General features: G+C 36.7%; 2 protein-coding genes across 2 annotated transcripts; one reads left to right on the top strand and one right to left on the bottom strand.

Annotated features, from left to right (window-relative positions):
• Nucleotides 1-6: 6 nt before the first annotated feature.
• On the top strand, nucleotides 7-4,492 carry LOC134267970 (protein ABHD18-like). The gene is made up of 3 exons (XM_062750177.1): nucleotides 7-116; nucleotides 2,728-3,185; nucleotides 4,300-4,492. The coding sequence occupies exons 1-3, from the start codon at nucleotides 99-101 to the stop codon at nucleotides 4,352-4,354; spliced, it is 531 nt and encodes a 176-aa protein (XP_062606161.1). The 5' UTR covers nucleotides 7-98; the 3' UTR covers nucleotides 4,355-4,492.
• Nucleotides 4,493-4,987: 495 nt separating this feature from the next.
• Nucleotides 4,988-16,018, bottom strand: LOC134267969 (uncharacterized). Its single transcript, XM_062750176.1, has 9 exons — nucleotides 15,933-16,018; nucleotides 15,333-15,398; nucleotides 13,791-13,961; nucleotides 13,526-13,610; nucleotides 12,733-12,902; nucleotides 7,985-8,167; nucleotides 6,151-6,257; nucleotides 5,735-5,783; nucleotides 4,988-5,482 (listed from the first exon to the last, which is right to left on the bottom strand). The coding sequence occupies exons 1-9, from the start codon at nucleotides 16,009-16,011 to the stop codon at nucleotides 5,355-5,357; spliced, it is 1,038 nt and encodes a 345-aa protein (XP_062606160.1). The 5' UTR covers nucleotides 16,012-16,018; the 3' UTR covers nucleotides 4,988-5,354.
• Nucleotides 16,019-16,561: the final 543 nt, after the last annotated feature.

The following is a 16,561-nucleotide window of genomic DNA, read 5'->3' as shown; positions in this document are numbered from 1 at the left end:
TTTGTTCCTTTCAGGGCATTCTCTCTAAAGCTGTAAGATGGGATGTTTTGAAAAATAGCTATTATGAGGACAAAGAATATGAACATGAAATCAGAAAGATGCTAGTCTCTCCTGAGGTTTGTCAATGTTAGGGCCTTTATTAGCTCACCTGAGCCGAAGGCTCAAGTGAGCTTTTCTGATCACATTTTGTCCGTCGTCTGTCCGTCTGTTAACTTTTCACATTTTTGACTTCTTCTCAAGAACCACTGGGCCACTTTTAACCAAACTTGGTACAAAGCATCCATAGGTGAAGGGGAGTTTAAATTGTTAAAATGAAGGGCCAAGACCCATCACTAGGGGAGATAATCAAGAAAAGACAAAAATAGGATGGAGTCATTAAAAAATCTTCTCAAGAAGAGAGAGAACGATCATAGGCATTTATGCCTGCTGTTCAATCCATTTCTGTGAATAAAATATATATTAAACTAAATCTTCTCAAGAACAACTGGGCCAGAAAAGCTGAAACTTATGTGGAAGCATTCTGAGGTGATGTAGATTATAAATTGTTAAAATCATTACCCCAGGGAGTTGGGCAGGGCCACAATAAGGAATCAAAGTTTTACATAGAAATATGTAGGAAAAAACTTAAAATCTTCTTCTCAAGAACCACTTGGCCAGAAAAGCTGAAACTTAGAAAGAAGCATCCTGGGGTAGTGTAGATTCTAAATTGTTAAAATCATGACCCCTGGGGGTTGGGCGGAGCCACAATAGAGAATCAAAGTTTTACATAGGAATTTATAGGAAAAAACTTTTAAAATCTTCTTCTGAAGAACCACTGGGTTACAAATGCTGAAACTTATGTGGGAGCATCCTTGGATAGTGTTGATTCTAAATTGTTAAGATCATGACCCCCGGGGGTTGGGCGGGGCCACAAAGGGAAACAGTTTAACATAGAAATATGAGGGTTGATCCAAAAGTTCATGGAATTTCTTTCTAAAATTTTATCGTGATTTGATGAAAACAAACAATAGGCATATTTATAATATAGAGTCATACTGCAACAATACTGAAAAATTTCACCCTGTTCCAATTACCAATAAGGTCACACAAGCTTTCTGAAAATGGATAGTTGTGAAACCCGGGGGAGACTTCGATATAACGTCAAGTTAGGAATGTCACGTCAGGTTTTAGAAGCATCTCACCCTACTGTCCAATTAGAATACGTAATTCTATATAAATATTGCATGTAGTTGAGTGTAACATTGAAATTTTTCACCCCAAGAAAACCATTGTCAACCGAGGTGCAGCCGAGGTTGACAAGGTTTTCGAGGGGTGAAAAATTTTCAATGTTACACTCAACTACATGCAATATTTATTATATTATACTGAATGTTTTATACAAATACATATAACAGTGAACCGTGCGCGCATAAATTCTGCGCAGTCGCTATTTTTTGGAATACCACCCGTCGTCAAGCAGTGTTGACTGTTGCTACGCTGGAGGGCGTGGCTTCATTATTCAACGGGTAGTAGTGTTTTTTAACAAATGTTTCTCAACCAATCAGATTCTACTAATTTTACATGAAGTATAATATTACAAAATGCTGCCCTTTTGTCCATTTTTTTTCTCAAGAAAAGCCTGGGTATCCTCTCATACCAAATTATCTTTATTTTTCACTCATATTTCAAAATACTCCCCATCTTACGGTATGATGTTCCAATTTCAGTAGCAATTTCAAGAACAATACATCAGCCGTCAACATCCATTAACGCTTTTAATTTGTCTAGGGGGATAAACACTTAAAACAGAGCTTCCAAAAGGCGGCCACACCTTTAATCATTGTCCATGGAAATTCCATTTTTCTTAAATTCCTTACGACATTGGAACTGAGTAGTAAATGCATTTTTCCCAATCCTATGTCAATAATATATGCGTTTAAGATACAGTGATTCCGGGATTTTCATAAGACTTATGACTTGACCAAAATTTGACGTTGGCTAACAACCTAAAGATGAACAATAAATCTTCAACTAATGAACTAAATATCCAGTAAAATCAGTAGAAATCTCACAAAAAGGTTTATAAAAATCAAGCAATCGTAATAATGACATATTTTTCGTTTTCTATAACGCATAGGATGGTTTTATTCTCATTTCAAGAATTAAGAATTAAATTGATAATAAACATGTTGATGTCTCCCCCACATTTCCAAACATCCATTTCTATGGCAACTGCTATAGAGTAAGTATCACAAATATTTAAAATATTTTTATATTTTAAATATTCAACAAGTGTCTATAATCTCATTTGTAATTTTCAATCAATTTCACTTATAAATAAATAAAATTTGAAGAAATTCCACGAACTTTTGGGTCAACCCTCGTATATAGAAAAAAAACTTTTAAAATCTTCTTCTTAAGAACCGCTGGGCCAGAAAAGCCGAAAGTTCTGTGGAAGCATCCTGGGGTAGTGTGGATTCTAAATTGTTAAAATTGTGACATGGGGGGGGGGGGGGGTACAGCGAGGCCACAATAGGTATTCAAGGGAGGAAATCTGGTAAAGAATTGCATCACCAAAGTTACTCAGGTAAGCGATGTGGCCCATGGGCCTCTTGTTTTTCAGAGTGATTACAAATTGCTTTAAATATCTAAATAAGAAATGTGAATTGTGTAGACAAATAACTAATAAGAAATGAAATAATTGTTTTCTGCATGAATTCAGCTTTAGCTCTTTATTTCTTGCTGTAGAGAGGAATTAGCCGATTTTCATCTAAAGACTGTTCTGTAGAAGATTACCATAAGGATGTAGAGAAAGCCCTACTGCGAATCAAGGAGGCAGGGTCACAGGTGGACAGTATAGGGACCGCTATACGTCAGCTAAGGACTGTGGATGACTGGAAAGCTAAATCATTTTCTCCCATTTCTCCTAACATATCTCAGACCAATGTGATCACTACAAAACAGTTGAAGTCCTTTGATGCAGAAATTCTGGACTTTATGTGGGAAGTGATGGAAGAGTTTACACACCTGGGTAATTATTCCGCTCCAGTGGACACGTCTGTTATTTTATCAGTTGTGGCGGAATCTGATGCTTATATACCCCGTGATAATGTGATGACCCACCAGGACTTGTGGCCAGGTTCAAAGTTGAAGGTCATTCCTGGAGGTCATGTGTCATCAGTAGTCAGCAGTAGGCATTTATTCAGGTCAGTTGTTTTATTTGAAAAAATTTCAGAGTTTGAAGCAAGAAAAAAATTGAAACTCAACAATGAAAGTTGATTTTTAGCTCTACTGGTCAGAGACCAGAAGAGCTTATGCGATAGTAATGCGTCCGGCGTCCGTCCGTCTGTCTGTCTGTCTGTCTGTAAACAATTTTTAAAAACGCTACTCCTCCTACAATTTTCGTCTGATTTCAATATTACTTGGCACACAAGTAGACTACACTAAGATACATAGAATAGTGCATCGGTTTTTGATTTCGATGAATGGTGTTGCCATGGTTACTAAAAATAGAATTTTCTGTGAAGTTCCTTTAAAATGCTACTCCTTCTACAGTTTTGATCTGATTTCAATATAACTTGGCACACAAGTAGACTACACTAAGATACATAGAATAGTGCATCGGTTTTTGATTTCGATGAACGGTGTTGCCATGGTTACTAAAAATAGAATTCTCTGTGAAATTCCTTTAAAACGCTACTCCTTCTACAATTTTGGTCTGATTTCAATATAACTTGGCACACAAGTAGACTACACTAAGATACATAGAATAGTGCATCGGTTTTTGATTTTGGTGAACAATGTTGCCATGGTTACTAAAAATAGAATTCTCTGTGAAATTCCTTTAAAACACTACTCCTTCTACAGTTTTGGTCCGATTTCAATATAACTTATCACACAAGTAGACTACACTAAGATACATAGAATAGTGCATCGGGTTTTGGTTTCGATGAACGGTGTTACCATAGTTACTAAAAATAGAATTTTCTGTGAAATTCCTTTAAAACGCTACTCCTTTTACAGTTTTAGTTTGATTTCAAAATAAGTTGGCACACAAGTAGACTACACCAAGATACATAAAATAGTGCAATGGTTTTTGATAAGTACAAACCAGTAGAGCTACAGTCTCGACAGAGACTTCTGGTTAGTACATGTACTGTGTTTGAAGAAAAAAACAAAGTATGTTAAACAATTGCTTTATACATTTGAAACTACCAAATTTCACAAATTATTTCAAGCAGTTTTATTTAAATGAAATGATACACTGTATAATTGTTTGTAATATTTAGAGCATAAAAGGAAACTTTTCTTGTTTTGCAGACAAGCCATTGTTGAGTGTTTGGAAAAGCACAGGACTTCTCAAAGTATGCGTTGATATTCTAATAGTGTGCCCAAGTCATTATCCAGCAGTATTCAAGGTTGTCAATGCAAATCAAGTACATTGCTCATGTATTTGTCACCTGCAAAGCAGAGTGTGATTCTCAGGGATCATTTTGCACGGTGTTGGTCACATTCCGGAGTCTGATATTTCACACATATTGCGAGGCACATCAGCTCTGGAGCATTAAAAATTAGTGTTTGGTATTAAGCATCCTAATAAAATCTTTTCATAGAGAAAAGTCTAACTGATTTTGTCACTTAAATTGACTTTAGTGGACATCTGAAGGTGGTGCACTCTGAAGCAGACGATGGGGACTCGAGGAAGGCATGTTAAACTGTGACAAGATCATCATTTTTGGTGTTTATACCTTGTAATCTTTGAGCTTCTCTTCAATGTTAGGATGGAACCAAGTTTCATATGAACTTTGACTTTTCCAATTCTATTTGACAGATGAAGTTTAATAGAAAACATTCATGTCCAAATGTTGCTATTGCAGGTGACTTGTGTCTTCTTCTTTGAAACAATCTAGTATTTTAACTGTGATCTGATTTATACTGGAGACTATTTTTGTGATTTTTTTTTATACAAATGTTTGATTTGAATAAACAATGATTTTTAACACCAAAAAACTATTTGATCCATTTTATTTAAACAAGAAATTGAAAATCAAAATTTTGCACATTTCTTCCCATTTTCAACCTTTACAAAGGGAATGATAAATACATAAAGCCAAACCTCATTATTATGAATTAAGTCTGAAACTAATTCAAAATATCCAAGGGTGCTAGATATTGAGGCTTCAATACATATAGAGAAAAGTGATGAAAACTTTCAAATGACTTCAACATATTCTTGGCATTCAATATATTGTTCAATGAGATACTAAACTTTTACAGTATTTTTAAAGAATAAATGATCCAGTCCATATTCTTCTTGGATGTTCAGGATTCAATAATTGTTAATGTAGAATTGATGGTGTGCTGTTCATTGAAGGTTACTTTAATTCAGTGACTGGAAAAGTCGACCCTTTTTTCCACTGAATGCAGGAATACACAAACAAGCTTCCCAAGCACATCACAGACAAACCGAGAGACATTGGTAAGCCCACCGTCCATACTATCGCTGAAATGTAGAAAAATATGAAGGATTAGCAGATCTAATAATGGTGCTTGTTTACATTTATCTCAAAAAATTGTTGGGGGAAAATGCCTATTATAAAAAGTTTAAACCATATATATGCATTTAGCTGGAATTCAGAATGTTTGAATATCACTTTTAGCTGCATTGACAGTTTTGTATAACTGAGTTTGAGCCTGAGATATACTAGTATCTAAATATCTAAGGATTTAATAAAAGATTTAGAGAAAGAAATACCTGGTCGTCCAAGAAACATTTCCTGTGTAGTTGTAGGGTTACTTTCAACCTGAAATACAGTAACAAGAGACAAAACGTTCTGTCTACCGGTAGTTAATTTAGCATATTCAAGAGTTTTTAATCATTAACAAATTCATATTTCATCGGAGATAATTTGAAATGTTTTTTTTTAATGTTTGTCACAGCTGGTACTCACTAAATTAAGGGGGAACCCCTCACTTTTTTTCCAAAAGAGAAATGTACTTATCATTGAACATCTCCTCTTAGGATGTAATTTGTCAGGGATTTTTTTTAAACAATGGTTGTACATCTATACTACTCAGATTACTTATACAGGCCTCTTGTTCACAAATCAAACCAAATGAACAAGACACTGTTACGTTTACTAAGCGAATTTTTATCCACATTCTACTCACAACTGAGATAAAAATTTGAGCTGAAGCTGACTTCCCACAATAATCAGTGACTTGAATTTCTGTGGAGTACTGTCCAACTTTTAGCCACTGCAAGGTGTAGATGGTATCTGACAATAAAAATTATGAGTATACATTACCGTAAATAAATATGCTTTTAGCTCACCTGAGCCGAAGGCTCAAGTGAGCTTTTCTGATCACATTTTGTCCGGCGTCCGTCTGTCTGTCCGTCCGTCTGTCCAGCTGTCCGTCTGTCTGTCCGTCTGTCTGTAAACTTTTAACATTTTCGACTTCTTCTCAAGAACCACTGGGCCAATTTCAACCAAACTTGGCACAAAGCATCCTTGGGTGAAGGGGATTCAAGTTTGTTCAAATGAAGGGCCACGCCCTTTTCCAAGGGGAGATAATCATGAATTTGTTAAAAATTTATGGCATTTTTAAAAAATCTTCTTCTCCAGAACCGATGGGCCAGGAAAGATGAAACTCATGTGGAATCATCCTCAGGTAGTGTAGATTCAAGTTTGTTCAAATCATGACCCCCGGGGCAAGGGTGGGGCCAAAATGGCCGACCCAAGTTTTACATAGGAATATATAGGAAAAATCTTTAAAAATCTTCTTCTCCAGAACCACTGGGCCAGGAAAGATGAAACTCATGTGGAATCATCCTCAGGTTGTGTAGATTCAAGTTTGTTCAAATCATGACCCCCGGGGCAAGGGTGGGGCCAAAATGGCCGACCCAAGTTTTACATAGGAATATATAGGAAAAATCTTTAAAAATCTTCTTCTCCAGAACCACTTGGCCAGGAAAGATGAAACTCATGTGGAATCATCCTCAGGTAGTGCAGATTCAAGTTTGTTCAAATCATGACCCCTGGGGGTAGGATGGGGCCAAAATGGCCGACCCAAGTTTTTCATAGGAATATATAGGAAAAATCTTTAAAAATCTTCTTCTCCAGAACTACTGGGCCAGGAAAGATGAAACTCATGTGGAATCATCCTCAGGTAGTGCAGATTCAAGTTTGTTCAAATCATGACCCCCGGGGCAAGGGTGGGGCCAAAATGGCCGACCCAAGTTTTTCATAGGAATGTATAGGAAAAATCTTTAAAAATCTTCTTCTCCAGAACCACTGGGCCAGGAAAGATGAAACTCATGTGGAATCATCCTCAGGTAGTGTAGATTCAAGTTTGTTCAAATCATGACCCCCGGGGCAAGGGTGGGGCCAAAATGGCCGACCCAAGTTTTACATAGGAATGTATAGGAAAAATCTTTAAAAATCTTCTTCTCCAGAACCACTGGGCCAGGAAAGATGAAACTCATGTGGAATCATCCTCAGGTAGTGCAGATTCAAGTTTGTTCAAATCATGACCCCCGGGGCTAGGGTGGGGCCAAAATGGCCGACCCAAGTTTTACATAAGGATATAAAGGGAAACCTTTTAAAATCTTCTTTTCAAGTACTTCAAAGCTATGATTAGTGATATTTATATGGAATCATCCTCAGGTAGTTTATATTCTAGTTTGTCCAAATGATGACCGCCTGGAGGGGGGGGGGAGTAAATTCAAGCCCGATGTGCTCAGGTGAGCGCTGTGGCCCCTGGGCCTCTTGTTTCTTGTATCCCATGCCATTTTAACTAACAGTTCTATATGCAAGGAGCAATAGTTTTCATCTACTGAATGGGGGGGTGGGGTTGCTCCTTTTTTCAGACATAACCTTTTACCATAGAAATTGTTCATTGAAAGACTGGTGTGCCCGCCCACTTCTTGTTGCAGTATAGTCTACTAAGGGTAATGTAGTATGTTTGAATAAAAAAAGGTTACTGAAAGAAGTTGGATCCTTACATGATGTCTCATTCAAAGAAAAATATAAAGACTTTGTTGACATGGATATCCGCAAGGTCAAGGTCTCCTCCCTGTCTTTGACTGGTAAGGTCATGACCTGAGTGTATGGGTCAGAGGCGTCACCAATGGTCACTGTGAAGGTGGAAGCTGGAATGCCGTCCTTCTCAAAATAGGGAGGGGTATCTAAAAAATAATTTTTTATAGAATTTATCAAAAATAAAGAAACACATAAGAGGGCTTTAGAATTTCTCAATAAGCCGTTATATAAAAATGCATATACCGGTATACATGTATATAATATTATATAAACCAGTACTGGTATATTTATATCTATTTAGTGGGGTTATATTCAGCGCTCTTATGTATCACTCTGGCATACATGTTAACTCTCCCGATTTAGGCGGGAGTCTACCGCTTTTTCACTCCATCTCCCGCCTACCGATTTAATTCAGAAATCTACCGCTTTTCTACAAAAGCTGCGTCTAAAGTATTTTTGGTTCGCTTGGGTATCCATTTTTGAAGCCACTCTCATAAAATCTCGCTAGATATCGCGTGATTTGACTCGGAATCACACAAACGCTTTTTTGTACATAGATTTCAAGCACGGATTTGACAACGACAACAACATAAGACTACCAGTGATTACATTGGTTACGATAAATTAATCAACATCCCTGCCATGAAAAAGGAGATACAACCTTTAAGAATTAGATGAAAACATTTGACATCGTCTTTAAAAGCACAGAAGCTCACAACTTTATCAATAAAGTCAAAAGATATCACTCGATTGACCAAGCCATGTGGCACCCAGATAGCATGACTACGTTGGGACAATGTTGGCCCAATGTAACACACTTTGTTGGGCCGACGTTGGCAGCCAACGTTGGCGCAATGTCTAAGTGCACTGTGGCCCTTTGTTGGCCCAACATGTTGGGGTAATGTTGGGCCAACGTTCTAATGTATTTTTGTAATCGTAGGGCCAACATTAGACCAACTTAGTACATGGCATGTTATAGAAGGGCCAATGTTGGGCCAACACCAGTAATGTAAAGTTTATATATTATCGTAATACCAACATTATGCCAACATACTTTATAGCATTGTAAGTGAAGGGCCAACGTTGGGCCTACAATAAATAGCTACGTAAGAATAGAGGCCAACATTTGGCCAACAATAGACAGCTTACGGAGTAAGTGTAGGGCCAACATTGGGCCAACAATAAATGGCGAGGAAAGTGTAGGGCCTACATTGGTCCAACACGGTGGAAAAATTAAATTGATTACCCAATGCATGACTAACATTTGATTTACAAAGAATGAAAAAATGTCATTTGCGGAAAATCAGAGTAAAATACATGTATATTCTAGTAAACTCCATTTTATGTAAATTTCGATTTGACATTCAAAATATTCTTTCTTGAATAACATGATTTTTTCAGGAATATTCTGATAAGAAAATTAAAAAATCCATGTTTTGGCTATTGATTTTAATCGTTGATGTTTTTGTATTTTTAAAACTATTATAATTACAATTAAATGTCAAGCAATCCTTCATATTATTAATTTAAACAAAGTTTTCATTCGTTTTCTTTCATTCACTCGGTGTCTTTTGCACTTTCTCCTCCTTTTTCATTCTCTTTCTTCTTCTCTTCATCTGTCCTCTTCCTCTCTTCCCTTATTTTCCGTCCCCCTTCCCGATCACTGGCAGAAATCAATCTTTAACAATGGCGCAAATTTCGCTGTCTGTCGCTGCCGCTATTAGCTTGTTTTTTTTTTTTTTTCGGACAGTCCTTAAAAGTAACAAATTAGTAGACATATAGTTATGACATACTTAATTTTATAGGCTTCAAGTTCTTAAGTTTGTGGTCTACTGTTCATTTTGATCATGAGAGGTGAAAAACAATATTTCCAGCTTTTAAAATTACATGGGGCAAAATTACAACTACATTTAAATTTACAACTAAATAATTAAATAATGGGGGATTCTTTCACCCATTTAGAATAAAGTAAATAAAAATAATTCTTACTGGTTACTATAATCCTTGATTCCAATTGATCCGAAAGGCAAGGTCATTGGCAAAAAGGTAGGATAAGAGTCCTCTCACAGTGGACTTAAACATTTTCTCTTCCAGTTGTGCATAAATTCTTTACCTAAAAGTAAATGCTAACACATTAATTGTGTATATAACTTAAAAGTTTTAAGACAAAACTTTCAACGTTCTTTTGTGTTTGAACTTAAACATTATAAGGTGCATGTGTGTACGATGTCTGTATATAAAAAGGCAGATAACAAACATTGAACAGTAAAGTTTGGTGTCAAATCAAAGCAAATTATAAAATATATAATAATTATACTTACATATACAGCGTATTGTCTAGCGAAGCAGTATATCCAAATTTCTTTGTTCTCACAAATATATACGTGTGTACCAAGCTGCTCAAATGCGAAATGGTTATACACGTGCTGACCATCCTGATATATCAGATTTCGCAGTAACCGAGGAAACTGGCCAGTCTCCTGCTGTGAGAAGCAATGGTGATGTTGACCTTATTTCTTAAACAGTGAATTTTGCTCTTATCTCAGAATATGCCCCCCTAAAATCAGCACTTTAGCGCAATTATGTAATCGATGTTCCTACGATTCTATAAAATTAATTCTGTAAATTGTTGATTGAACATTAAGTAGTGAAAAATAAACATAAACTAAGAATAAACACAAAAATGAAACCAAAATAAAGAAAAAGAACAAAAAGAGAGAAAGAAAATAAAAAAAATATTTCATGTTCTTGATTTTTTCTGCCAACTGCAGTTTTAGCATGTTAGGGTAAATGTAAATTCAAAAACGCTTAAATCCCTAGATCATATACCCCCTCCGATCCCCGGCTGGATCGGCCTACCGGCTGGGCTAATACTAAATTTTTCTACATTCTTTTTTTCATATCAACGTTGGGCCAACGTTGGTAAATGTATTATTCCAACGTCAGTGTAGAAACTGTAGTAAAGCGCTTATTGCATAGTAGGGCTAATGTTGGGCCAACGTTATATCATCGTCGCAAACCACGGCCAAAATGTACGCTCCTCTCCCATTCTGGCCGTGGTTGAACGAGGTGAGAATTCTCCGTAGCTCATTAAAATATTGACCAATGCGAGTAAAGCATAGTCGGATGATGAACTTTATCGCGACCTTTCAATATCCAATCGCAGTATAGGAAATATTTATTGTATACTGTTGACGTCAGTTGTTGATTTCGATTGCGATGGAAACAAAACTTGCCACTGACTGAATATGACGTCACAATAGAGAGGCGTAAATATTCAAGATTACGACACTTTTTGTGATCAAGCAGCCACGGGTAGGAGAGAGCTATATATGCGGACTCCGGACCGTGGCTTGAGACGATGACGTTATATTTTAACTATTCTTTAAACACCATCATTTAGATATATTACATATGGGTTGGGCCAACATTGGCCCAGTGTGGTGAGCCCAACATGCAGAAAACTTAATTATAGCATATTCTGCACTTGAAGGGTCGTCGTTGGACAATGGTTGTATACCCAATGATCTTAGTCACTATGGATAAGGGCAAATTTAAAACGTTGGGCCAACGTTGGTTCAATGCAGCTATTCCCAACGTTAAAAAATACAGGAAAGCTCACATTTATTACATAGCGCCATTGTTGGGCCAACATTGTCTTTCCAACTTACATGTGATCAAAATAGATAAGCACCCTACTGGCATTGGCCCAACGTTGGACCAACGTTAAATGCCCAACGCCAACCACCAGCCAACAATACAACCATTTACCAACGTTGGCCCAACATTGTCATGCTATCTGGGCACATATCTACTTTCGTTTTCGATCATCGCGGGAAATCTGATTTATATAACGAAAGATACGAACTTGTTTAAGATCTACATTAAACCATGCCATCATTTGTTTTGTTTAAAAACTGAATGAACATTCAGAATTATTGCTTCTAGGCTATTTCAGCAAAGATCACTCTTCAAAAGGCTAAGTAAAGCAGCCAATGCAAGCAAAATGATGAGCATGAAAAATATTTGAATTTGTACAATTTATGTCAAACTTAAGGTGTTTCTGTCTTCTTCTTTGCTGTTGATATTTAAGATTAATTAGTGTAGGTACCTGATTTCATTTAAGGCTTATAATATACATGTATATTACATGAAAGACATCGATAATTCAAGCATTAAACAACACGCGCGCAATGCTACCGCTTTTGAGGCCTGAATCTCCCTCTTTTTCATCACAATAGGTTAACATGTATGACTCTGGTCAATTATTAATAAAAATTCTGAGGCCTTTGCATGTAACAAGGAGAAAAGAAATTAAAAGAATTCCATCTATATAAATTGGCATTCCATTTAAGTTCCTAATACTAGTATATTTGATCGGATAAATAAAAATCAGAGATCACTGATAATTGCATTTTTTAATAATATCCTTCTTTTATGGTGGAACTCTCTTGTTTATGTACAGATCTAGAGATATGATCTTTTTTAAACTGAATTAAGGTGATTTTTGATTTTTATTATACATTGTATAATCATTGTCCTTTGAAAGAGGCTATTTTTTCTATGTCAGATCCGAAAATCATGGCAGTTAGCATACCAAAAGTTCCAATTATCTTACAATTTAAAATGAATAAACTGAAACGTCAAAGACTAAAAAATAAAACATGCACACTATGCAAGACTGCATGCTAGAAAGTTTCTCAAGATTTACTTTCAGATACACTGGCGGAAATAGCATACTGCCTGGCATACAGGAATTCCCCCTGCCCCCAGTTTTCTGTAACACCATCGCCATGGGACACTCTCCGCCGCCAGAATCCATGCCCTCGGGCTATCACCGGACTGCTCCGAAATGGGATAATTTCCTTTTCGTTGTATTTCCTGACCATAAAAATATCTTGAAAGTCAATTTTGAGGTGACAAGATAAACAACAAAAAAATATATGAAAGCCCTAGCACTTACAGTTCAAAAGTTATGGTCAAGTTTAAATTTTTTTAAGTGGGTCAAACTCTGAGCCGATGTCAACATTGTTGGTATCCAAAGGAATGTCTTGTCGCAAGGAATACACTGGTCAGGGAAATATGAAAGCCCTAGCTTTGACAGTTCAAAAGTTATGGCCAAGGTTAAAGTTTTTTTTTTTTAAGTGGGCCACCTCTAAGGTCAAGGTAAAATATTTTCACCCGATAAAAGGTCTGCCACAGTGGATACACATGTGAGGATGAAAGCCCTAGCTCTAACTTTTCAAAAGCTATGGCTATGGTTAAAGTTTGGAAATTTTTAGTAAAAGTGGGTCAAACGTCGAGGTCACAAGGTCAAATTTGGTGGTACCAATAGAAAGGTATTGTCACAAGAAATACAGTTGTGCAATATGAAAGCCATAGTCACATCCACTTAAACGTTATGAACATACAGATAAAGGAGACAGACAGATGGACAGGGCAAAAACTATAAACACATGTACATGTACCCTGAATCTTTGATTACGGGTTAAATAGTTTCTTACCATCCTATGACATCACCCTTATAAAAGTGAATTATATCTGGGCTTGTGGTGGGATTCATTGGTGGGATTTGTTGAATTGTGGATGCTGAAAAAGAATTTTATTTATTTTTAGATTATTACAAAGTAAATATTGTATATACACATATAACAAAAATTGAACAGCAGTTTAATTCTCTCTCTCTCTCTCTCTCCCCCCCCTCTCTCTCTCTCTTTTATTATTATTATTTTTTTTTTGAGGGATCGATTCAAATGTTCTATATCTTACCTCCAGTTGTATATACCGATATTTCTTGGATTAAGCGATAGGACATAGCTTTGTGGGGTCGCCAGATTTGTAACCATAATTTCCCTTCACCGATGGATAAGATTTTCCAGTGTTTTACAATTCCACAGAAAGGAAAAGTGTATTCCGGGGAAGTTGATAACAAACTCAAACCTTGTATAAAACAAGATTTATTTGTGAAACACTGCATGATGTCCCCTGTGACACAGCTTAACTCAAAGGTTACAAGCTAATTCAGAGAATCTGTGTCCCCCGCTGAGGGAAAAACTTACCCGGGGGGGGGGGGGTCGAGGGTGTGGAGGGGGCTCTTATAGAGGGGCGGGAGGGGCATAGGAAGTTATGGTATAAAATTTAATTGAATAAAAAAACTCATAAGCTTCTTGAGATATCATCTACATTCGCACTCACAAAATGTATGACTTAACTACCTTTTGGCCTCAAAATCAATAACTAGGGGTCCTCCTTAGGCCATAGAGAGTTGTGGTATTAATTAAGTGATTGGAAACGCTCAAACGCATCTACAGATATCACGCGGAAACGAAAGTGTAAATTAGACAGATTTTTTAATGATCTTAACCTTCATAGGCGTCGGAACGGGGGGCTGGGGGGGGCTTAGCCCCTCCCCCCACTTCTTTTTGCAAAGATACACATTATATAGGCATTAAAATTGGGAGTTACCTTTTTTGTTGGTTTACCCACCCACTCCCCGCCACTTTCAATTAGCCACCCTTTCAAATTGCTTCCGAAGCCTATGACCTTTGACCTTTCACCTCAAAATCAATAGGGATCTTTCGTATGTTATATGGCATTATCGTGTAAAATTTCATTGCAAAAGCCCCAATGCTTCTCGGGATAATCGCATGGAAACGAAAGCGCCACAGACAGACAGGACTACAGACGGACAGACAGACAGGACTACAGACGGACAGACAGACAGGACTACAGACGGACAGACAGACCAAAATTAATATCCCCCACTTTCAGCTATTTATATCCATAAAAATACCATGTCACAATGAATACACTAACTGTTCAAACGTTTTAAAAGTCTAAGGTTTATTTTTTTTTAAAGGGGGTAAACTCAAAGGTTAAAAGGTCAAAAATATTTATAATGTATAACTACAGAAAGGCCTTGTCACAATGGATACAATATCATTATGTGAAGTTTGAAAGCTCCAGCACCAACTGCCCGAAAGTTATGGCAAAGGTTAAAGTTTGGTAAATATTTGCAAAAGTGGGTCAAACTCCAAGGTCAAAAGGTCAAATTTGGTGGTACTCAAAGAAAGGGACTTGTCACAAGGAAAACATATGTGATATATGAAAGCCAAAGCTTCAACCAATCAAAAATTATTGTCAGCATTAAAGTTTTTAAGGATAAGAAGACAAACAGCTTAACAGACAGACGAATGGATAGGGCAAAAACTATATACTCCTAAATGTTCCTACATGCGTGCAGATGCTGATAAACGTTTGAATTTTTTTAAAAGAATTAATCGTGATTGACGCTGGTGATGGATTTCTTACCTTCAGTATTTTCTGTGGAATTATACCCCGAGACAGATAAATTGCCTCCCACGGTGAACCCCAAACCTACACGAAATATGGAAATAATCTCAAAAGTCCATTCAAAAAATACAAATCAGGAGCAGTGTAAATACGGACCTCTGAAACATGAGTTGGGATCGGAAGCCATATAACATTGAGCATCCCCTGCCAACCGATCACACCCACCCGTGTGCTCCTTGTTACGGTTAGATATAAACAGAATCTAAAACAGTACATCTGTGGGGAAAATTTGTCATACTTTGATTGAATACATTTAGTTCTATGTGCTTGTATAAAGTTAAATGTTGAATACACGTAAACACCACCCCGTCGCACTTTAAACCCGACACCCCCACCCCTACCCGAAATTGAAAACTAAAAGCCATATTGTGTTACATATATGAACTGCAATGTTAAAAACAGAAAAATCCGAACATCTTGCTCAAACAACTCCAATTTATTTTTATACATATCTAGGTATTATATGTCCAACTAAAATGATGTCGCTGGTTTTCATTGAAGCATCAAAATCCTCTTCCACATTTATTCACTTATAAAGAATTTTATATTTTAACTTACCAAGCATGCACTTCAGAGACAATGTAATGCACAGAATATTGAAATAATAGCCCATAGCTTTGTTATCACATCCATTCATTACATATAGTGAAACTTTTAGATATACACTATAGTGTTAAAATAAATTGAATGAGAATTGTTGCTGAACATAAAATGAGGATTATCGCATAGGCAACACAACCAACCAGGACGGTATGTCTAGTTTACGGAAACATTTAGGGGCAGGTTCAACTTCTACAGTACTAAATTTTCTACATATAGTACTACATTGCCCTTATTTGACCTTACTGTAACAAAAAGTATCCCCCCCCCCGGTAATGCTACGTGCCTGCGGTGAAGTTTACCTTGGATTCGTGTAATTTTAGCTCGCCTGTGCTTTTCTAATCAGAGATGTTCCTGAAGTGCATGCGTAGCAATGAAATATTAATTCGTTTTATTTTCGAGTGGTCGTCATAATTGTTGGCCACAACCAGGTCTATGGGCCAAGGTACTCTTTTAAAAAATGGGGGGGGGGAGGGGGGGGGACATATATGTATATGAAATCATTTAAAAAAACGAAACTGAACAAGCCAGAATAAACAAAACTTATCTAAATACATTCTTTTGACTACAGATTTAAAATTATTTAC

This window comes from Saccostrea cucullata, unplaced genomic scaffold (assembly GCF_032062105.1).
Source record: "Saccostrea cucullata isolate Sc308-1 unplaced genomic scaffold, CSIRO_AGI_Scuc_v1 ctg23661, whole genome shotgun sequence".
NCBI lineage: Eukaryota > Metazoa > Mollusca > Bivalvia > Ostreida > Ostreidae > Saccostrea > Saccostrea cuccullata.
The sequence above is the reverse complement of the archived record's forward strand: the minus strand, read 5'-3'. Positions and strand labels throughout refer to the sequence as shown.

Coding starts and splice junctions, on each gene's coding strand:
- LOC134267969 (XM_062750176.1), bottom strand. CDS start 16,011: ATGAATGGATGTGATAACAAAGCTATGGGCTATTATTTCAATATTCTG. Junction 13,611..13,790: donor ATCGGTATATACAACTGGAG/GTAAGATATAGA, acceptor ATTCTTTTTCAG/CATCCACAATTCAACAAATC. Junction 8,168..12,732: donor TTCCGCCAGTGTATCTGAAA/GTAAATCTTGAG, acceptor ATTATTTTTTAG/ATACCCCTCCCTATTTTGAG.
- LOC134267970 (XM_062750177.1), top strand. Junction 3,186..4,299: donor AGCAGTAGGCATTTATTCAG/GTCAGTTGTTTT, acceptor CTTGTTTTGCAG/ACAAGCCATTGTTGAGTGTT.